Source organism: Sorghum bicolor, chromosome 2 (genome assembly GCF_000003195.3).
Source record: "Sorghum bicolor cultivar BTx623 chromosome 2, Sorghum_bicolor_NCBIv3, whole genome shotgun sequence".
Lineage (NCBI taxonomy): Eukaryota > Viridiplantae > Streptophyta > Magnoliopsida > Poales > Poaceae > Sorghum > Sorghum bicolor.
The window spans coordinates 70655567-70676307 of NC_012871.2; the positions used below are offsets into that span (position 1 = coordinate 70655567).

The following is a 20741-nucleotide window of genomic DNA, read 5'->3' on the forward strand; positions in this document are numbered from 1 at the left end:
CGCCGCGTGCGTGCTCTGTTTGGTGGGAGTGGAGCTGGGACTGGGAGGAAAGCGACGGCAGGCGATCGTTCACGGGCGATCGGCCCTGATCCCTGATGAGCGCCTGGCGCACTGGATCGCACCAAGCGGCCGGACGCACGGCGGCTACACGCACACCGGATGGGAGCTCCCCGCTGAGGGAGGCACGCCCGCCTCCGCCGGAGCAGGCGATGGTGGTGGCGAGGAGTGATTGGGACGCATGCATGCCTGGGTTTGTCATTCGCCAGTGGGCAGTGATCCGTCCGTAGGACTTGGTCGTCGTCGATGGACACCTTTATGGCTTACTATTACTACCAGTATTTGGTTGTTCTGCATTTGTTTCTTTCTTCCATTTTTCTGGTGACGGCGTGACGCTTTGACGAAAGATCTGCGCCGCGACGTCTGGAGCGCTGGGAATTCAGCAGGGGCGATTTTTCAATTTTGTTGTGACGTGGGTTGGAGCTCCGACGTGGCGGCCGTGCAGTCAGGACGTTTGACTTCGGGATGGCAGGCCGACCGGCCGGCTTACGCTTGGCTGAGTTGCATGCATGATTGCCGATTGGTCACATGCATGCTGTAGAGCACAAGATAAAAGTTCGGCCACCAACTGTCAATTCTTTTTTAGTTCGTAAAAATTTTCAAGATTTTCCGTCATATCGAATCTTTGGTCGCATGCATGAAGCATTAAATATAGACAAAAATAAAAACTAATTGCACAATTTACCTGTAATTTGTGAGATGAATCTTTTGAATCTAGTTACTCCGTAATTAGACAATGTTTGTCAAATAAAAACGAAATGCTACAATAGCCAAAAACCAAATTTTTTACGAACTAAACAATATGTTGCCAGCCAAATCGTCTAGTGAGGCATTTACGTGCCTGCCTAGTGGTTGGTTCTTGACTTCATGTGTAAGCTTCGGCTCCACCAACTTGTTACATGAGAAATTGAGAAATTGTGTAAGGCCTTGTTTAGTTCCTAAAATTTTTCAAAATTTCCCGTCACATCGAATCTTGCGGCACATGCATGAAGTATTAAATATAGACGAAAACAAAAACTAATTATGCAGTTTGCCTGTAAATCGCGAGATGAATCTTTTGACCCTAGTTAGTCTATGATTGGACAATATTTGTCACAAACAAACGAAAGTGCTACAGTAACGAAATCCAAAAATTTCCACAAACTGAACCAGGCCTAAGGGTGGTTTCATTGCCGAGGACGAATCCAAGTTCAGGCCTTGTTTAGTTCGCAAAAATTTTCAAGATTCCCCGTCACATCAAATCTTTGGTCGCATGCATGGAGTATTAAATATATATAAAAATAAAAACTAATTATACAATTTATCTGTAATTTGTGAGATGAATCTTTTAAGCCTAGTTACTCCATGATTGGACAATGTTTGTCAAATAAAAACAAAGTGCTACAGTAGCCAAAAATCCAAGTTTTTGCCAACTGAACAAGGCCTCAGCACTTGTGTAGATGTGAGCCTTTTTTTCGTTGCAATGAAACAAAAGAAGAGAAGCTCGTGTACTGTGCATTGTCGATACATTTGATCTGAAAGCAGGTTTTTTAGGAAAGAACAGTAAACAAAAGAGAGGGAAAAAATAATCAAATGGCTTGGTTCATAATTTGTAGTTGGCCCAGATATGGAATGTAACAAGGGCCCATCAAAATGCAGCTGATTCTTCACAACGCCCAGCCCAAGTTGTCGTGTGTATTTCCGGCTTCCAACACTTCCGGCCTCCGAGTTCGAGATCACCACCAAAGCGCCGAGAAACCCTAGCCCCTAGGACCTGGACCAGCAGGGCGCGCCGCGCAGCCATGGCGAAGAACCGGAACAAGAAGAACAAGGCCAAGAAGAGCGGCGGCGCCGCCGCCATGGACACCTCTGAGGGTGGCCCCGCTACATCCACCGCCACGGACGCCCCACAACGTAGTTCCCCCCTGTCAATTTTTTCTTTTATTTTTGGCTTCCGTTCATGATTTTTATCCTTTGCCTGGCAGCTATGGATACGTCCGAGGGAAAGCAGCCATCGTCGGTCACCGCGGCGCTCGGTTCGATCAACAAGTAAGCTAAAAAATTGCAGTGCAGCAATTACTATTACTTTTATATAATTATATATGTGTGCACAGAGGCTCGTTCTGTCAATTATTATTATGAAGGACCTTCAATAATCTTCCGTATTATTGTGACATTGTTTTTGGTGGAACACTGGAAGTCAATCCAACAACAATAATATGTGATATGGGTTGATATGCTCGGCATGCTGTTTTTGTTAGCTAGGTTGCTTTGGTAGGTAGGGAAACCTTTATCAGCCGTACTTTTTCTATCAGTCAGCAGTGTTTTTCTCTCACAATATATCAGACAACAGTAATTTCAGACATGACTTTTCAGACCTGGGACTTCTCTTGTGATGATCTCTCTATGTATGATTGTGTGTCAACTGTCACGGACACAATTGAGTGCCACAAGGGGCACATGGGCAAAGTGTTGGAAAATTTGAGGTGTTTTCACATAATTTTGATTTCGAATTTGGAAGTCAAATTTGAATTAGAAGGAAGTTTACAGAAGAAAGGAAAAGAAAAATGAAAAAAAAGGAATAAGGGGAGCATTTGCTGCTAGGCCACTTGAAGGCCCAAGGCCGAGCGGACCATCTGCTTGCCTGCTCTGAAGGTGCCTTAGCCCTTCCTCGTTCCTCGTGAAGGAACACAGTGGCTGCAGCTCGTGTCTATGTTCTAACCGGTTGCTGGCTGTGGTCAGTGGAGAGCTTACCCACCTTCGCCCTATGCGGCACTTCTGAACAATGGGCGTGGAGTGGCATGCTATCAAAATGTGAAATCTTGGCAATCAAAGCACAGAAACCTCCCCATTGCCCACCTGCTATCCATCTTCCTGTACAGTGATGCTTCAGTGCTAGGCTGCTAGCCCTGTTCGTATTTGTCTCCTCGTTCTGCACATGGCGCCTAGTGACTGTATGTTTGTGACTGTGCAAAAGCACAAGAGGGCTGTGGCGTGCTTGTGTCCTGGTTAGATCAGTATGGTTTGTGCCGGTCTCATGTGATCCCTGTGACTCGGTGGTGGTGCTCAGCCATGGTGTTATCTTGGTGAGCTTGCAGCCTTAAGCAGTTGTTGTTTTGTGACTGCGCATAGCTGAGGCATGGTGACAGAGCTCCAACAGCTCACTGGCGTGAGTGATGTTGTGCATGCATTGTGCCGTGCTTGTGTCGTGCAGGGATAGGTGACCTCTGGTTGGCACACAGCCACCTTGCACAGGAAACACAATGTCCATACTGTGGTTGTGATAACTGCTGGCACAAAAGCACCAGGGCCACACCCACATGCACAGCACAGCATGAGCTTGCCAGCACAATACCAGTGAGCTGCTGAGCTTCTGCCACACAGCCCAAAGTAGCACAGGGATAGCAGCGGCACCGGATGACAGGGAGATGTGGAGATCTGGTGGAGTCGTGGAGAGTTGTGTGTTCTGATGGAGAAGGGAGACTCTGCTCTGTGTTTGAAGCCTCTCTGGTAGGGTTTCATAGCCAGCTGATCCGTGCCCATTGTGGAGATATGCCACAGATGGTGGAGGCAGGAGCTGCTGCAGCTGCTGCCTTCCTTCATGAGGTAAGGCATGGGTGGAGCAGGCAGCAGCTGGCTAACTTGCCCCAAACATTGAAGTGGCCCAGCGCCAGCCTCCCCATATTGTCCTTTTTTTTCTGGAAATTTCCTTGTAACCCAAATTTGACTTACATTTATAAATTTGAAACCCCTCAGGTTTTCCAACATTAGATACCTCCTCAATTTTATGTCAAAAATACACTTTAGCCACGAATAGTTTCTCAATGTGTCATTACCTTGATTTATATGCCAAATTGTATGTGCACTTCATGCATGCTGTTCCAAATGACTAGGAAATTGTTTGTGCAATGCACCTATGGATGTGAGGATTGTGGATTTTTCAAACATATTGCTCTGACAGTCTGACTTGGCTTGTGAAATGTGTTAGTATAATATGCTCCATTAATTGACATAAAACAGCAACATCTGGTTTGGATATCATTCTTATGTGTTATGTGGATTATTTAAAAAAATTCAACTGATTGGAAGTTGTTGAGAAAAGTCAAAGTTTTCAGAAGTCAACAAATGGAAAATAATTGGCATCCATGGTAGTTGTGGAGGACTTGTTTAGTAGTTATGACTGAAAGATCATAACTACAAGTAAACTGTACACATGTGGGTACACCTCTTTTGTAGCCCAAACCTGCTGCATCTACCAAATACTTATCAGTGTCTCATGAGGCTTCACAGCTCAGTTTGTAGCATGGAAGCTTGCACTCAAGTTGGGTTAACTTGACTTTCTGTTTTGACCTAATTAGCATCTATAGTTCACTAGTAGATTCCTGAGGATCAACAAAGTTTTTTTTTCTATGGCCATGTAAGGTTGAGCTGTAGTCAACTGCCTAAATGCTTCATACATTAGATATTATAGGCTACTGAGAGTGAATTACTGAAGTTACTGCTCTCCTATCCCCTTCAGTAACTACATTTGAAAGTTTTATTATAGGACACTAAAAGTGAATATTTAAGGAATTCCCTAAAAAGCTTGTCCCTTCTGGTATATGCTTAGCTGTGTTCCCTGAAATTTGCGTTGTTGTGGACTAGATACATGTCCTCAGTCTGTTCTTTGTCTCTTTAAGCAGGAAAATAAAAAAGGGAGTGCATATGAAAAGGTCACAGAATGCTAGGAAAATGAAAGCAATTGCTAGGGCTGTATCAAAGAATGAAAAGTCTGAGGAGAAGATCCAGAAAGCAAAAAGCAAGAAGACAAGAGTTCAGTCTGCCAAGTCTTTGTATGACTAAATATTTTGCACTAAGCAGAATTTTGTGTACCCGTATATTTCTAGCTTGTAGAGCAACTGAATCTGTGCTTGACAAAGAAATGAAAACATGCTTTGCTTACAAATCTTGCTGTCAGTTTCTTTACAAGATTCGGGAATTGCCTTCTGCACTACCTGGTGATAGTATCATATTAAGGTTTGATTCTTTGATATTGACCTCAGGATATAGTGACCAAGTGTGGTCTATTCTAAAATTCTGGTGCCCTTTGCTGAAATGGCAACATATTTTCACTCAGTCCTGTTAAAAGTATTTACAGTGTTCAAGGTTCTTTCTTATGTGTACTCATGCAAGGCTCCTCTGTAACCGTAGGCAATCTTGTGGAGTTTCACCATTTTGCTATTTCTTTGAGCCTGAACCGAAGTTGTAGGGAAGGATCTGGTGCTTACTGGACCGAAGTCGTAAGGATGTGTAAGCATGCTGCTGATGACAGGGTTATACCATGTTCTATCTGATGGAGAATCAATATGGTCGTAGGTACATACGGATTTATTGCAAGATGTGTTTCCTGGAATGGGCTTTTTGCGATAATAAAAAGGTAATGCAAATCTCCTTTTCTTCCCTTCCTGGAATGGCTTTTTTGCGATGAAAAGGTCAAGCATAAATACGGCTTTATGGCAAGATATGTTTCGTGGAATGGCTATTTTGTGATAATAAAAAGGTAATGCAAATCTCCTTTTCTTCCTGGAATGGCTTTTTTGCGATGAAAAGGTCAAGCAAATCTCCATTTGTTCCCTTTTCGTTTCGGCCAAGAACCCAAACAAACTCCAAAGGCCTTTTTCTTGAAACCTTTGAAGATTTATATCTGCATCTGGGATGTTCATAGGGCGTGGAATACTGGAATGGTCCTTGCTGTGTGGTCCGTTCTACTAATTTGGTAGTGGTACTCATTTGCTATGCCGATAGTACTCATTTGTGTTATGCCACGTGCTGTTGGCTACGCCATTTGTATGTATGTTTATAATACTGTTGTCCTGTTCTGATTGGCTATCCATCTTGTTGGCTGAGGAGAAAATGGAGTTCAGGTCCGGTTCTAATGCAAGATAGAAACTGTCTGTATAGGGCATAGGCTCCACTCCTGAGTTCGGAGCTCCAAGTCATCTGTTTTGACAAGCTTTATGCCCTCTGTATCTGAAGGACAAAAAAGAAGTCGTACGTTTTGACAAGCTCAGGTCCCATTTTAGGGGCAGAAATATTTATACAGTATATATGTAACTCAAACGATTGAAAGGTCAATTCTTGCCCACTCCCTTTGATCTAAGATATATAAAATAAACGTCAGCCCATATGCGATAGTTTGGTCAATATTCGATGTCCTGCAGATTATATAACTCACCTTCTCTGATGTCATTGATGGTTTTTTTAAAAAAAGTGTCCCCTTACTTCAATCTGTGTCCTTTTCGGTGTGGCAATCGTAGTAGGCTTTAGGCCGTGTTTAGTTGGCGAGGAAAAAATTTCACGACACTGTAGCACTTTTCGTTTGTTTGTGGTAATTATTATCCAATCATGGACTAACTAGGCTCAAAAGATTCGTTTCGTAAATTTTAATCAAACTATATAATTAGTTTTTATTTTTATCTATATTTAATACTTTATGCATGCGTATAAAGATGATAGTGCCCTAGTCATAGCGTCGCAAGGAACGGTTGTAAAGCTAGAGGATTCGTGGAGCAAAAGGTCTTCCAACGTTTGCTCAGCCATGCGTTTTCACACCCGGGATCGCGTATCGATCGGCCGGCGTATCCGAGACGCACCGTCGTCTCCTTGCTCCCTTGCGGTTCCGGACCGCACCTCTGCCGTCGTGTTCACCCAGCGCCGTTTTCGTTTGGCATCAGGGGGAAGAAGCTGTGGTGACATCGCCGCGTCCCTATTGACGAAAACGACTTCCTGATCATCAAAGGATTGGTTCTTTCAGTCACCAGTGACACTGACACTGACATTTTTTTTTCGTTTTCTTTACTTGACAACCACCGCATTCACGTCCAGTTCCTCGTTTACAATTTGCTCGCTTGCTTTAAGAGGTATGCATCTTGGTTTGTTACGTCAATTTGTTTCTCTCTATCGAAAAAAACACATCTCCACATTTGCATCAAGAGCTAACTACATAAAGAATAACTTGTTACTTGTTATGCTTTGTAAATATATGGTACAATAAAAAAAACACTAGTAGTAAAATTTTTGTTTTGGAGACCGGTTGATACCCAAAAGATCAAATTTTATTCTGCAAACAGAGTACATGGTTCCTCCTCCTTAGGTCTTACTCCCTTCGTTCCAAATTATAAGTCATTCCAAGAATCTTGGAGAGTCAAAACATCTTTAAGTTTGACAAAAAATATAGAGAAATATAAAGATTTATGTTATAAAATAGGTACACTATGAAAATATAACTAACAAAGAATCTAATGATATTTGGTTGGTACCAAAAATATTATTATTTTGCTATATAAATTTGGTCAAATTTGAAAAACTTTGATTCTCCAAGATTCTTGGAATGACTTATAATTTGGGACGGATGGAGTATTTGGATCCTATGGCAAAACTTTACTCCTACACTTTTAGCTCTTTTTTTACCATGAGGATCCAAACGGGTGTGCAAAAGATGGACAAATGGGTAAACATTTACTCTACTAGAGACTCTAAACTAGGCTAAAAGTGCAGCACTCTCTTTCTCTCTCCTCTTCTTTTCATCTTTTAACACCTTCAGCCCCTAGATCCAAACACCTTACTTAGGCTAAACTTAAGCACCTTTAGTGCAAAGGGCTAAACTTTTTGCCTATGGCAAATGGAGCCAAACACCACCTAAGCGTCTTGACATAACAATTCTACGGTCCAGGTGTTAGTGTATTACATTAATTAGTGCCCATTTAAGCAGGGGAAATCTTATACTCTTATAAAGCAAAATTTCACTACCTATTTCTCTCAACATACAAGCTATTTAACTACGCAATCCACTATCACACACAATTAAAATTGAATAGCTAATACAATTGTAATATTCACATCAACAAGTCACCTATTTCTATGAACATGCAAGTTGTCCAACTAGGCAATACACATTCTAACATATTTATATTCCTTCTTCATACCCGCGGCAACGCGCGGAAAATCCTCCTAGTATGAAAGATTGAAGCAACCATAAGCCTAGGCGTTCAGTAAACTCGATTTTTTCGGTTCAGGTGATTCAAAATTTGGGTAGTGAAAACTGCTACCCGATATTAGTCTAAAAAAACAATACCTGTAATTTCGGGTACCCGATACTTTGGGTTCGGATTTGGTTATTCCCGATTTAACTGAATTTTCAGAAAACAACAATTTCAATAGCAATTTATATATAATTTCAGCAGCAATTTGTATAGAATTTCAATAGCATTTTGTAGAGAATAATATATTACGGTCACTTGTTCAAACAAAAATAATTATATTCTAATAAATTGATAAGTTTTAATGTTTAACTAACAACACATGATAAATACAAAAATATAGACAAATGTTTGGGTAATTCGGATAAAATTACCTAAATTACCCAAACTAATTTCGGGTAATCAAAATCGCTCTAGGATTGGATACCTCGGGTCTGCGTAATTCGGGTACGGATAATGGTTATCAGGTATTTTGCCCGGGCTTAAGCAACCATTCATCTGTACTCCGTATAGGGTGTGGTGATGTCTTGTCCGAGGCATTACAATTTAATAAACATTTAATCACATTTGAAATTCTTCACGTATTTGTAGTATTTTTTTCTCATAACAAATCAGCGAATAATACTTTTAGCCATGACTTTTCTGGCAAACGAACATGCTCTCAACTTCTAGAATCCGTACCGATCATTTTTTTTAAGTTTGACTAACTTTATAGAAAAAAGTAATAACATCTATAACATAAAATAGACATCTTATGAAAATGTATTCTATGAAAAAAAAAATCTAATGATACTAATTTCATTCTATAAACCTTAGTAGTTTTTACTAGAAATTTGATAAAAATTTAAAAATTTGACTTAGAACAATTTTAAAAGTTGATTTTTTAAGATGACCTAGGAGGGACCGTATGCCACCTTGTAGTTCTAGCTAGGGATCTCCTAACAGCCAACAGTCTCTCTCTCAACAGAACTAGTGTGTTGTGTTGTGTGGTTACTAATTGAAACAATTTGTGGTCGATCTTCACTGCAAACCGTTTGTTCACTTAGCTAATAAGTCATGATTAAAAATATTATTCACTGATTTTTTTATTGGAGAATTCAATAGATAAACGCAAGCCAACAGGCTATGCTGGTCATGTGCTCAATTAATATGCTGGCCATGCGTGATTACGGAGTTTAACTGTAGGCTTGCCATCTAGTAGGTTTGATGCTGCTTCCTATGGCGACAGTTGGAGCATGCCAGCGAGCCCCACGGCTCTGGTGCCTTTGTCTCTACGCCTCTATATGCAAATAGATTCAACTATCCAAGAACGTGCTTAGGGCCTACCTTTGTCGAATTTCACGGGCTCATGCCCTGTGCCTCCTGTCATCCTGCCCACTAGTTGAGACTTATTAAAAGAGAAATCCGGTTTGTTTAGACACAATAGTCCGTATAACGAAGATGAACTCTGGATATTGGCTATACGTATTTTGTTGTTGGTAGCTCACGCGTTGTCCAGTTTAAACATCTAATTAGCATAATGGGACAATAATGGGACAGAGATGTCATGGCCCTGTTTGGATCTAACAAGATTTAGACCTTGTTTAGTTCGTGAAAATTTTTAGATTCAGCTACTGTGGCACTTTTCGTTTGTATTTGATAACTATTGTCTAACCATAGACTAACTAGTCTCAAAAGATTCACCTCACAAATTACATGTAAACTGTGCAATTAGTTATTTTTAATCTATAATTAATGTTCCATGCATACATACAAAGATTCGATGTGACGGAGAATCTTAAAAAATTTTAGAACTAAACAAGACCTTATAGTTAGCTGCTAATAATTAGCTCACTGGATCCAAACATGCTAGCTAATAGTTTAGGTAATCGTTAGCTAAATAAATTTTTTTGACAAATTGTTAGCTGAATACTTAACTAACAACTATATATTTCACTAGTTGGACCAAACAAGCTAATAGCAGGTAATATTAACTGTGGCCTATTAGAGCAACTCCAAGAGTTCCCACCTCTTAATCCTTAGTTTTTAGAAAGATGAGAAAAAATCTCTCTCCAACAACTCCCAAAACAATCTCCTATCTTTTAGGGCTTGGAAAATCTCCCTCTTTTCGCATAACATTGCGCTGTCGAAGCCACGTGAGGATACGGTGTTCCTAGGTGGAGTCCTTTCCGCGTCTTCTTTTGTCGCGGCTCCCTCCTTCCCGTGCTCCTCCACCGCGACATTCTCCATCACTAGTTCCACGATAGACTCTCGCTAGTTCCAGGGTAGGTGATTGACGCCACCGTAGACGTAGCGACGAGGTGCGTACTCCATAGATGAGGAGACACAGCACGAAGAGTTCTGCCCGCCAAAAAAAAAGAGCCACAAAAAACAAATGGGACCACAATTGATTTTTTTAGAAGTCAAATATTAGAAATTATTGGAGATAGCCTTCTTTTTTTCCCCTAATACCTTTTTAGGATTTGAAAAACATTGAACTTTTTAGGAGGAATATTTATAAAACTCTTCATGCTCTTAGCTAGCTATTTATTAGCAGAGAATTGATCCAAAACATATCCCAAGTCTCACGTGCCACCTAAAAATGGTCTAGTGAGCCATCAATGGCAGTGTGTAATATATAAACTGAGATGATGCTAAGCATAGCATCTCTTCTGCTGCTACAAAACAAGATAATGAATACTTCATAAAATAAAATAAAAATTTAGGCACTCTAAATTTGATTATTGGAAGTTATTTTTCCTACAAAGGGAAGGAATTCTAATTTAGAAGACACCCACCACTTTACCTACCAAGATCCACCCGAAGAATTCGACGCAGCATCCTGTTACCTGTACTTCTAGAGGCTTAGCGGTGATCTATGATCTGGATGGAGAATAGCCGTCAATAAAAGTACAAAATTTGGGAGCAGCCTCCCACAAATTCCCAAGATTATCTGGATTTCTTTACCAAAACACCATTAAAATTCCTACACACTGAACCGTTACAAATACAACACACCATACACCACACGTACACACATATACATACTCCACACGACCACACGCATACTCTCCGTTCTAAAACAGATGATGTTATAGATATGTCTAGATTAATTTTTTTTAAACTTTAATTAAATTTATAGAAAATACATGTAATATTTATATCTTTAAATAAATTTATTATAATAATATATTTAGTGGTCTATCTAATAATACTAATTATATATTATAAATATTAATATATGTTTATACACAAGTGTTATTCTACATTTTAGGTGTAGAATACTATTCTACACCGAACTGTTATACTAAGTAGAATTCAATATCGTTTAGTATCCACGTTTCAGTATTGTTCGGTATTTCATGGTCCTGAGTGTAGTATTAGATGATACTAATGTGGTTCAGTACTGTTCAGTATTTTTTCTATTCAGTTTTGACTTATGGTGTAGAATACGGCGTAGAATAGCGCTATATAGTGAGTTAAAATTAAGAAAAGCTAACTTCTCCGCTAGAAGAGCAAATACGGAGTCCCCAACCAGAAAGGCGCCAACGAGGATATATATTTAACCGCCCCAACCACGCACCTTTTCTCCTCGCCTCGTCCCCAAACCTCTGCTACCTTCGCTTGGCTTGGCTTCCAACCCCATCGATACTTCCGAGCAAGCTACACTACAAGCTTGACCAGCCTCGTGCTTCCATGGCCGATCCCCAGAAGCCCCAGGCCGAGGTCCTGACCGAGTCAGTGCGGGTCAACAGCATCGAGGCGGAGGCCACGCTCAGGGGCGGCGAGCTGGCGTGGCGCCCCGCCGCCGCCGGCGACGGAGAGGGGCAGGAGCGGCGGCTGGAGCTGGAGTCGGAGGTGCTCGGGTGCCGGGTGGACGGGAGGAAGCTCAAATTCGCGACCTTTGCCGAGACCGGCGGCGGTAAAGGAAAAGGGGGAGGAGGGGATGGGAATCGGAGGAGAGGGGAGGTCGTGGTGGAGATGGAGAACGATGATGCCGCGTTGCGGTGGGCGGACGCCATCAGGGATCGTTTCGCCTCGCTCGGTAATCAGTATCAGCTGTCACTCTGCTAGTTGTAATTCGACTATTTCAATTCTCCTGCATCCTACTATTTTTTTTGAAAAAAAAAATTTCTCCTGCATCTTGGGAATTGTGCTTGGCTCGTGATGTGATCGATGTGGTCACACAACGATTGCTTTTTTTAGTTCAATCGCGTGGTTGGACTTTTGGCATTGCCTGGACGCCTGGTTCTTGATCGGGTAGGCGGCGGTAGTTGCGTGGCGGACTTGAGGAGTTCGTTGACTCGATTGGATAGCTGGGAGAGAAAAAAAAAATCTGCTCCTGATAGTAAGGGGAAAAAAATCAAAACAAAACCAGAAGAATGTCCAGTCGCTTTGGTTCGATTCAACAATAATAGTTTGAAGCAATTGGTTCTCGATTGTAATGGTCGTATGCGTGAAACCGTGCAGTTGAATAGCTGTTCTTCTGGGCATGCCCTGGTCAAAGCGTCAAATGTACAAATGTAGTAGCATGCAAGGTGCCAACAAGTCGAGTCCTACAGAGGTCTGGTCTACTCAATTGCCACGGTTGACTTCAAATGGACATGATGCTGATAGTGCACATCGCACAAAGCCTGCATTTCAACTATTATCACCTCGAACAAGTCAGAATCGTGTATGTCTGTCTAAATGATACTTTGCAGTAGTAATGTTATGCCTGTTCATGTTATGCATATTTTCTGCATCCTTTTTTGTTCTTTTGTGAGATTTGGCTGAATGTTCCTCTCAGTATCACCCATTGCTATTTAACATCACCTTTGAATGTTGCATTAGCCATCATATTCGTAGGATGCAATGGTGTTTTGTGTGTCAACTAACTTAGTTCATTTCTCCCCTTAAATTAATTACATGGCATGCCATTCTAGTTCCTTTTACCAAGTTCTGGGTCAATCCAATGACTCAGAATATGGGATACTTGCATCCCTAGCTATCAATGCAAAATATCAGTGCTGTCCTTTTTTTGCTCAATTAGTCATCATTGATAGTGCTGATCTAGTGCTCTCTCCTGCATATTTCTGTTTCATTTCTAGTTGGTACTAGTTCATGTTTCTCTAACTCCTTGAGAAAAGCATAGTAGATTAACAACTGAATTAGAACACCAGTTTTACCTACTCATGGTCCCTTAGGTATTCCTCCTGCAATATTGCTACAGGCCGGCCAAACAAATTGTTCATTATAGTGAACCCTTATGGTGGAAAGAGAAGCGGACGGAGTATTTTCCAGAATGAAGTCCTCCCCCTCATTGAAGCTTCTGGCGTGCTTTATACGATGCAAGGTCTGGTGGTCTATGTTTATCCATCGTATTTTTGGGATTGTAATTGTGGTGCCTGTTACTCTGTATCTAATTTCAAATTGTGAAACATGATTAGAAACCAAGCATCGCCTTCATGCTCAAGAGATTGCACATTCACTTGATCTTAGGAAGTATGATGGCATCATTTGTGTTAGTGGAGATGGTGTGATGGTAGAGGTTAGCAAAGAACCACATTTTCCGTATGTGAATGCAATTCTGTGCAATTTGTTATGCTCTGAAAATTTGCTTGTTTTCAGATATTTGAGCACTGTTCATTCTATTTGCTTGCTTGCTATTTTTGGTTCTTTCTCTTATTGTTATTTTATTTTGTTTTTAGGTTGTCAATGGTCTCCTGCAAAGGGAAGACTGGGAAACAGCAATAAAAGTGCCCCTTGGGATCATTCCAGCAGGTACATTATCATATGGATGTAATGATGCACATTAGTGAGTAGTACTGTGTCTTAGGTTCATTTTCATATGCAATCATTATAAAAGCCGTTTAACCAAGATTAGTTAGTTCTAGCTTGTAGCTTTTGCTGTTTTTTTCCAGATTCTAGCATTTATGCACTTTATTGTCATTAGTGCTTTGGGCAGACTTTTCAAACAATATAATGTGCAACAGGTACTGGAAATGGAATGGCACGGTCTCTACTGCATGCTGCTGGTGAACCATTCTCTATATCTAATGCTGTGTTTGCAATCATCAGAGGTCCTTTGTCCTTGTTTTTTGCTACCTTTCATCTAGCAGCCACATCATCTCTCTTCATTATCTCGTCCATTCGCTGATGCAGCTTCTATCTGTTACACAGGTCATAAACGTGCACTTGATGTTACTTCTGTTGTGCAAGGAAAGACAAGGTTCTTTAGTGTCTTAATGCTTACATGGGGTATGCAGCATACAATCTCTATGCTAACTCTTTGAAAACAACAGCTAATAACATAGGCCACCTTCCTCAGAGATTGCTCTGTCACTTTCTCTTTTGCTGCAGTAAAATTTAATTGACAAGCCTGAAAATGATCTACGAATTGCAGGTCTGGTGGCTGATGTTGATATTGAATCAGAGAAGTATAGGTGGATGGGAAGTGCTCGCCTTGACTTTTATGTATACTTTCTACCCTAAAAGCTTATATCAAGTAGTTGTGTTTTTTTTTCGTATCTGTAAGTTTCTCTCTCTTTTTATATTTAATGGACTTAACAGAGAGGTGCTGCAGAAATTAGATGCCCTTTCTGGCTGATCTTGCACCAGCTTGGCAGCATCGAGACAGATGCATCTCTTGCTTTACTAAGTTCAAAGCTCTAACTGCAGGAAATTGTTTTTTGATTATTGTATAAACTTAGATGTGAATTCATGCATTGTAGCCCTAAAATAAAATATCATGGTTACCATACCTGAAAAAAAGTGAATCTTCTGCAATATGCTGGTTGAGCTCTAGTACTCATAATAGATGCAGAAGATAATGATATCATATTGCATAAATCGCTCTAGCACCTTTGTGGCTTTATTATGTTAATCATTCTCAGGGTATTTTTGGATCTGTAGAAGCTCACAATGTGCTCTGCCATGTGCAATGCAACTTCTTTTCAGCTACTACTCCGCGTGCTGAACCTGCGACGGTACAATGGGCGCATCCTTTTTGTTCCAGCACCAGGATATGAAGAAGTTGGTGATCCTGTGGATCAAACTACCGGTTCCGAAACAAACGGGTTTAGCACGGGCATTCAAGAAGACGTAGCAACTGACAGTAATGGTGAAACGCGTGGCTATGTTGGCCCGTCGGTCAAAGAATCCGATCTTAGATGGAGATCGCTGAACGGTCCGTTCGTTTCAGTCTGGCTCGGCAATGTTCCTTTCGCCAGTGAAGATGCCATGGCAGCACCAAAAGCAGAGGTCAGTCTCTCGCCGTTTCGTGCTTGGGGATTCCTCTGTGCTCCATAGCTTGATCCGTACTTGTTTCTTGCCATGCAGTTTGCGGATGGCTACTTGGATGCTGCCATAATCAAGGATTGCCCACGGCGGGATGTTGTCGGCCTTTTGTTCCAGATGAAGGACGGCGCCTACGTGAACTCGCCATGCGTGGAGTACTTCAAGGTGCGTTGCTTAGCCCATGCGTTCTACCCACCATGTCCCTGAACTCTGTCATCAAAACATAACGAGGTGTGCTGGGCTGGGCAACTCTGACGAACGACAGGTGAAGGCGATCCGGATCGAGCCGGGCCTGCGCGTGGGCAGCAGCACCAAGGGTGGTATCATCGACTCGGACGGGGAGGTGCTTGCGAGGGGCGATGATGGGTCCCACTCCCGCGCCGGCGACGAGCCGGGGCACCTGATGGCGTACGGCCCGCCCATCCAGCTGACGGTGGACCAGGGGCTGGCCACCATCTTCTCCCCGAGATGACGATTCTTCTCCCTGTTCTCCACTACACTACTGTCTGCGAGTAATTTCCTTCGTTTGTAGAATCATGTGCTTCTACTGTATATGTAAATATACTCACACCCCACTCCAGTGGATGAGCAATGAGCCGAGAGGGACGGATCCTGGATCTCCGTCGATAAATTGTTTTCTTTTCACGGCCCCAGCCCACATGGCTGCCGCTTTTAGTGCTGGCGCGAGAAATGAGAAGTGGGCAGTTCATAATCTTTTTTTTTATTGTTGGCCGTGTTGTTGATTGTCACTTGTACAAACAGTTGGACTGTTTTCCTGCAAACTTGTGCTTCCATCTAAAAAGACCTTGACACTCTAGTTTAAGTCGAACTATCTTAATTAATTTTGATCAAGTCTATATAAAGAACCAATGTTTATATCGAGAAATAAGTATCACTAAATTTATCATTAAACATATTCTTAGAAATACCTATTTAATGTCATGCGTATTGACAATCTTCTATAAATTTGGTCAAATGGTAAATAACTTTGATGACTTGAAATGATTTTTTTAAAAAAGGGATACTACTACCTCCGCCCATAATTTTTTTGGACTAACTTGGAAAATATTATTAATAATTGTATATGTAATGATACATATTGCACGTCATAAATAGTAGTAAATTTTTAATTATATCTTCTCGCCTTCTGAGTGTTGGTTGTCTATCTGGCTATCTATGTTGTAGTGTGCTATAGTTGGAGTTCGTGGCAGAGGATGAGACCATCAACATCGTTTCCAACCTAAACGCCTTCGACATGATCAGCATGCATATGCTGATCAACACTAATTCCTATCTCTTTCAACTCTCGATGCCCCCACCTATTATTAGCCTCATACCGCTACCACCGTCTTTTGTATAAGCTTTGTCTATGCACACTTATATCCAATTCAATCGATCTGTGTTGTGGTGAACTGGGGTACAACTAAACTAAGGGCGTGAGCTACGGAAAAACTGTTACGAGCTGTGTGATGTAAAAATGTTGTAAGCTATTTGGTTGAAACAATTACAAAACCTACCCACTATCTTTATTTATCTTGAAATAACTATAAAGCATCCTGTATTTTTCACTCATTTGTGAAAATTAAAAACTGAAAGCCAAAATCAGCACCCAACTAAGTTAAGAAAATTGTACTACTCGAAAGGTGAGTATGTTTCTAGAAAATCAGCTTCAGATTCCACCTATTTTGTTGGTGTTCTGTTTTTAGAGGTAGAAATATTTTTCAAAAGTTGGACTAAACACAACATAAATTCTACTCTAGTCTCTTCCAAAACATATGAAATGATTTAAATCTTATACGAGTTTCCAACGAGCCCGTACGGGGATTTTGGACCCTTCTTCCGACGACAGATTCCCCACTACCGTTTGGCTCGCCGTCGCGATCAAGAAGCCTAGCAGTGCACCGTCCTTCACATATTTTTTTTTCTTTTGATTTCAAAAAAGGAAGCGCCGTTTCCCGAACGAAGAAAAAGATAAGGTATGGAACGAGTGACCGCGCGAGGCAGCGCGGGTGGAGTGGGCCCCAGGGCAGGGTAGCCGCCAAGGCAGGGCCGTCCGTAGGCGCTACGAAAGCTGGAGGAGTTCCTGTTCGCATGATGACAATCGCACGGCCACGGCAAACCCTAGCCGCCGGGCAGGTCGGTCCCCGCGCGGGGGGCGGCGGCGCGGGGGGCGCGCTATATAAACAGAGCCCTTCATCCGATGCCTCCAACCCATCTGGCGACCTCGATCCCCTCCCCTGTTGGTTCTGTCTGTTGACTTCCCCCCATCGAGGTAAAGTACTCGCTCGATTCCTCTTCCGTCCTCCGATCCGGGCGGGGTGCTTGATTTGTTATCATTCACGGTTCTGATTCAATTGTTTCTATCAAGTTTTGTCCGAATTCTTTGATGCTCGATTCATTATTAGTCTTCAAATTTCTCTGAATTGTTCCCTAGCTTTTATCCTCCACGCATATGTACTAGTATACTAGCAGAATTGTTCCATAGCTTTTGTCCTCCATGCATATACTAGTAGTACCCAAAATCTTGTGCTGGCCGATCGCTCTTGTCCCGCAGCAATCAATCGTTTTTCTTTCTTTTACTTTTCTGATAATAAAGCAGATAGATCAAATCAAATAGTTATGATACACATAATATATATCATGGCATCATCCACACTTGATTAAATCCAAAACTGGTATACACATAATATATATCATGGCATCATCCACACTTGATTAAATCCAAAACTGGTACTGGAGATGCGACTAGTGTGCCCATTGTCTAATGGAAAAGACAGAGGGTCTCGTCTCCTATCTCATCGGAAGGGGCCGGGCCTTCTGATATAGGTTCGAATCCTATTGGGTGCTTCTATTCTAGTTTCTGCATCTCCAGTTTAATTTGATCCACTGCCAGGTCAGATTGCCACCACTCACTCACATAACCTGCTTATATCTGTTACTGTTTTTGTTGCTGTATGTTTCTTTATAGTATATTCATTTGGCAATTGTATTGAATAATCAGGTCGGTTGCTATGAATTACTATGGATGAATACTGACTTCAGGGTCTCTGTTTTGTCTCTGTTTTCCTGATCACTTTATTCTAAATAAAAGAACAATTAATCTAGCAGTCTGCTTATGTATATATGCTTCTAATTTACTGCTAAAAAATCAATCTATCAACTAGTATTTTTGTGTGACTGCGTTCTCTATGTATCCTTCTGCTGATGTTTGTGAATACAGCTAGCTAGTCAGCTGGTCCCGTTGCCATGGGGAAGGAGAAGGTTCACATCAACATTGTGGTCATTGGTCATGTTGACTCCGGCAAGTCCACCACCACCGGCCACCTCATCTACAAGCTTGGAGGCATCGACAAGCGTGTCATCGAGAGGTTTGAGAAGGAGGCTGCCGAGATGAACAAGAGGTCCTTCAAGTACGCCTGGGTGCTTGACAAGCTCAAGGCCGAGCGCGAGAGGGGCATCACCATTGACATTGCCCTGTGGAAGTTTGAGACCACCAAGTACTACTGCACTGTGATCGACGCTCCTGGGCACCGTGACTTCATCAAGAACATGATCACCGGCACCTCCCAGGCTGATTGTGCGGTGCTCATCATTGACTCCACCACTGGTGGCTTTGAGGCTGGTATCTCCAAGGACGGCCAGACCCGTGAGCACGCACTCCTTGCTTTCACTCTTGGTGTCAGACAGATGATCTGCTGCTGCAACAAGGTAAAAATCTGAAAGTTTGATTGATGCATTTTATCTGCCGATTTTTGCACATGTCTAGTATATACGTAATGAAAGCTAATAACTATCTGTTATATACTGCAATATTATCTGTTAATAATTATCTGTGTATACTGCAAATTAACTGAACTACTGCTAAATCAGATGGATGCCACCACCCCCAAGTACTCCAAGGCTCGGTACGACGAGATCGTCAAGGAAGTGGGTTCCTACCTCAAGAAGGTGGGGTACAACCCGGACAAGATCCCCTTCGTGCCCATCTCTGGGTTCGAGGGTGACAACATGATCGAGAGGTCTACGAACCTGGACTGGTACAAGGGCCCCACCCTCCTTGAGGCGCTGGACCAGATTAACGAGCCCAAGCGGCCCTCGGACAAGCCCCTGCGCCTTCCCCTGCAGGACGTGTACAAGATCGGCGGCATCGGCACCGTCCCGGTGGGCCGTGTGGAGACCGGCCTCATTAAGCCCGGCATGGTGGTCACCTTTGGCCCCACGGGCCTGACGACGGAGGTCAAGTCGGTGGAGATGCACCACGAGTCGATGCAGGAGGCGCTTCCCGGCGACAACGTCGGCTTCAACGTCAAGAACGTGGCGGTCAAGGACCTGAAGCGTGGCTACGTGGCCTCCAACTCCAAGGACGACCCCGCCAAGGAGGCTGCCAGCTTCACCGCGCAGGTGATCATCATGAACCACCCCGGGCAGATCGGCAACGGCTACGCCCCGGTGCTGGACTGCCACACCTCCCACATCGCCGTCAAGTTCTCGGAGCTGCTCACCAAGATCGACCGGCGGTCGGGCAAGGAGCTGGAGAGCGCCCCCAAGTTCCTTAAGAATGGTGATGCCGGCTTCGTCAAGATGATCCCCACAAAGCCCATGGTGGTGGAGACCTTCTCGGAGTATCCTCCACTGGGGCGCTTCGCTGTTCGTGACATGAGGCAGACGGTTGCGGTCGGTGTGATAAAGAGCGTGGAGAAGAAGGACCCGACGGGAGCCAAGGTGACCAAGGCGGCTGCCAAGAAGAAATGATGATGATCCTGCATATCCATGGTTCCTGGTTTCTTGCTGGTTGGATTATATACATGTCAAATAAGTGTCCCTATTTTGTTGGGTGGTGCTAGTAGTAGTTACAAAAGAACAATTTGATGGTTCAGTGTCTTTACAGTATGTGTCGACGGTTGTGTTCGTGATTGCCTACCATTATAATATGCCTACCATTATAATAGTATTTATCAGTGACATGTTTGATGTTTCTATGAGGCGTGCCATGTGCAGATGCCGATTGCTTGCCTTTTGGCTAATTGGGCTAATGGCTACACATGAACGCCCAGCAGTTAACCTGTTGTGTGTGTTGTGCTTGGTACTCAGCAAGGCGTACTTTTTCTGCCAAGTATTTTTAGTCACATTCATCGATTAGTACATCTACTCATCTCATCTCGTGTATGTCCGTGATGAAGTCTTCACTCTTCAGCTTGGGTACAAGTTAACTTATAAGTTGTATAATAGTTATTTTTTATTTATCATATTTTAATTATTTGCCAAGTATTTGTTATGGGAATACCATTCTCTGCTGCACTGCAAGTCTGCACCCTCCTCCCTATTGTTCGTCCTCGCCGCCCACCATCTACCACGCGCATCCAGCAGCAGCACCGCGGAGGGCTCGTGGCGGCGACGCGTCTCTGCCTCCCGCGCGTCGAAGAAGGTGCC

The 20741-nt window shown here is 42.7% G+C and overlaps 3 protein-coding genes across 6 annotated transcripts; all 3 read left to right on the plus strand.

Moving 5' to 3' along the window:
• LOC8056335 lies at positions 1745-5151 on the plus strand. 2 transcript variants are annotated; one of them, XM_021452360.1, is made up of 3 exons: positions 1745-1950; positions 2022-2085; positions 4716-5151. In XM_021452360.1, the coding sequence occupies exons 1-3, from the start codon at positions 1839-1841 to the stop codon at positions 4876-4878; spliced, it is 339 nt and encodes a 112-aa protein (XP_021308035.1). In that variant the 5' UTR covers positions 1745-1838; the 3' UTR covers positions 4879-5151. The 2 variants fall into 2 exon arrangements, with proteins under 2 accessions (XP_021308035.1, XP_002460857.1); XM_002460812.2 differs by having other exon boundaries at positions 1747-1950; positions 4719-5151.
• LOC8081750 (sphingosine kinase 1) lies at positions 11601-16113 on the plus strand. 3 transcript variants are annotated; one of them, XM_002460813.2, is made up of 10 exons: positions 11601-12078; positions 13246-13368; positions 13463-13563; positions 13724-13796; positions 14009-14095; positions 14196-14273; positions 14419-14489; positions 14973-15275; positions 15354-15476; positions 15577-16113. In XM_002460813.2, the coding sequence occupies exons 1-10, from the start codon at positions 11730-11732 to the stop codon at positions 15781-15783; spliced, it is 1515 nt and encodes a 504-aa protein (XP_002460858.1). In that variant the 5' UTR covers positions 11601-11729; the 3' UTR covers positions 15784-16113. The 3 variants fall into 3 exon arrangements, with proteins under 3 accessions (XP_002460858.1, XP_021310007.1, XP_021310006.1); XM_021454332.1 differs by having other exon boundaries at positions 11956-12078; positions 13220-13368; XM_021454331.1 differs by lacking the exon at positions 11601-12078 and adding an exon at positions 12085-12708 and having other exon boundaries at positions 13220-13368.
• LOC8081751 (elongation factor 1-alpha) lies at positions 17426-20288 on the plus strand. The gene is made up of 3 exons (XM_002460814.2): positions 17426-17583; positions 18532-19019; positions 19182-20288. Exons 2-3 carry the CDS (start codon positions 18558-18560, stop codon positions 20061-20063), a joined length of 1344 nt encoding a protein of 447 aa, XP_002460859.1. The 5' UTR covers positions 17426-17583; positions 18532-18557; the 3' UTR covers positions 20064-20288.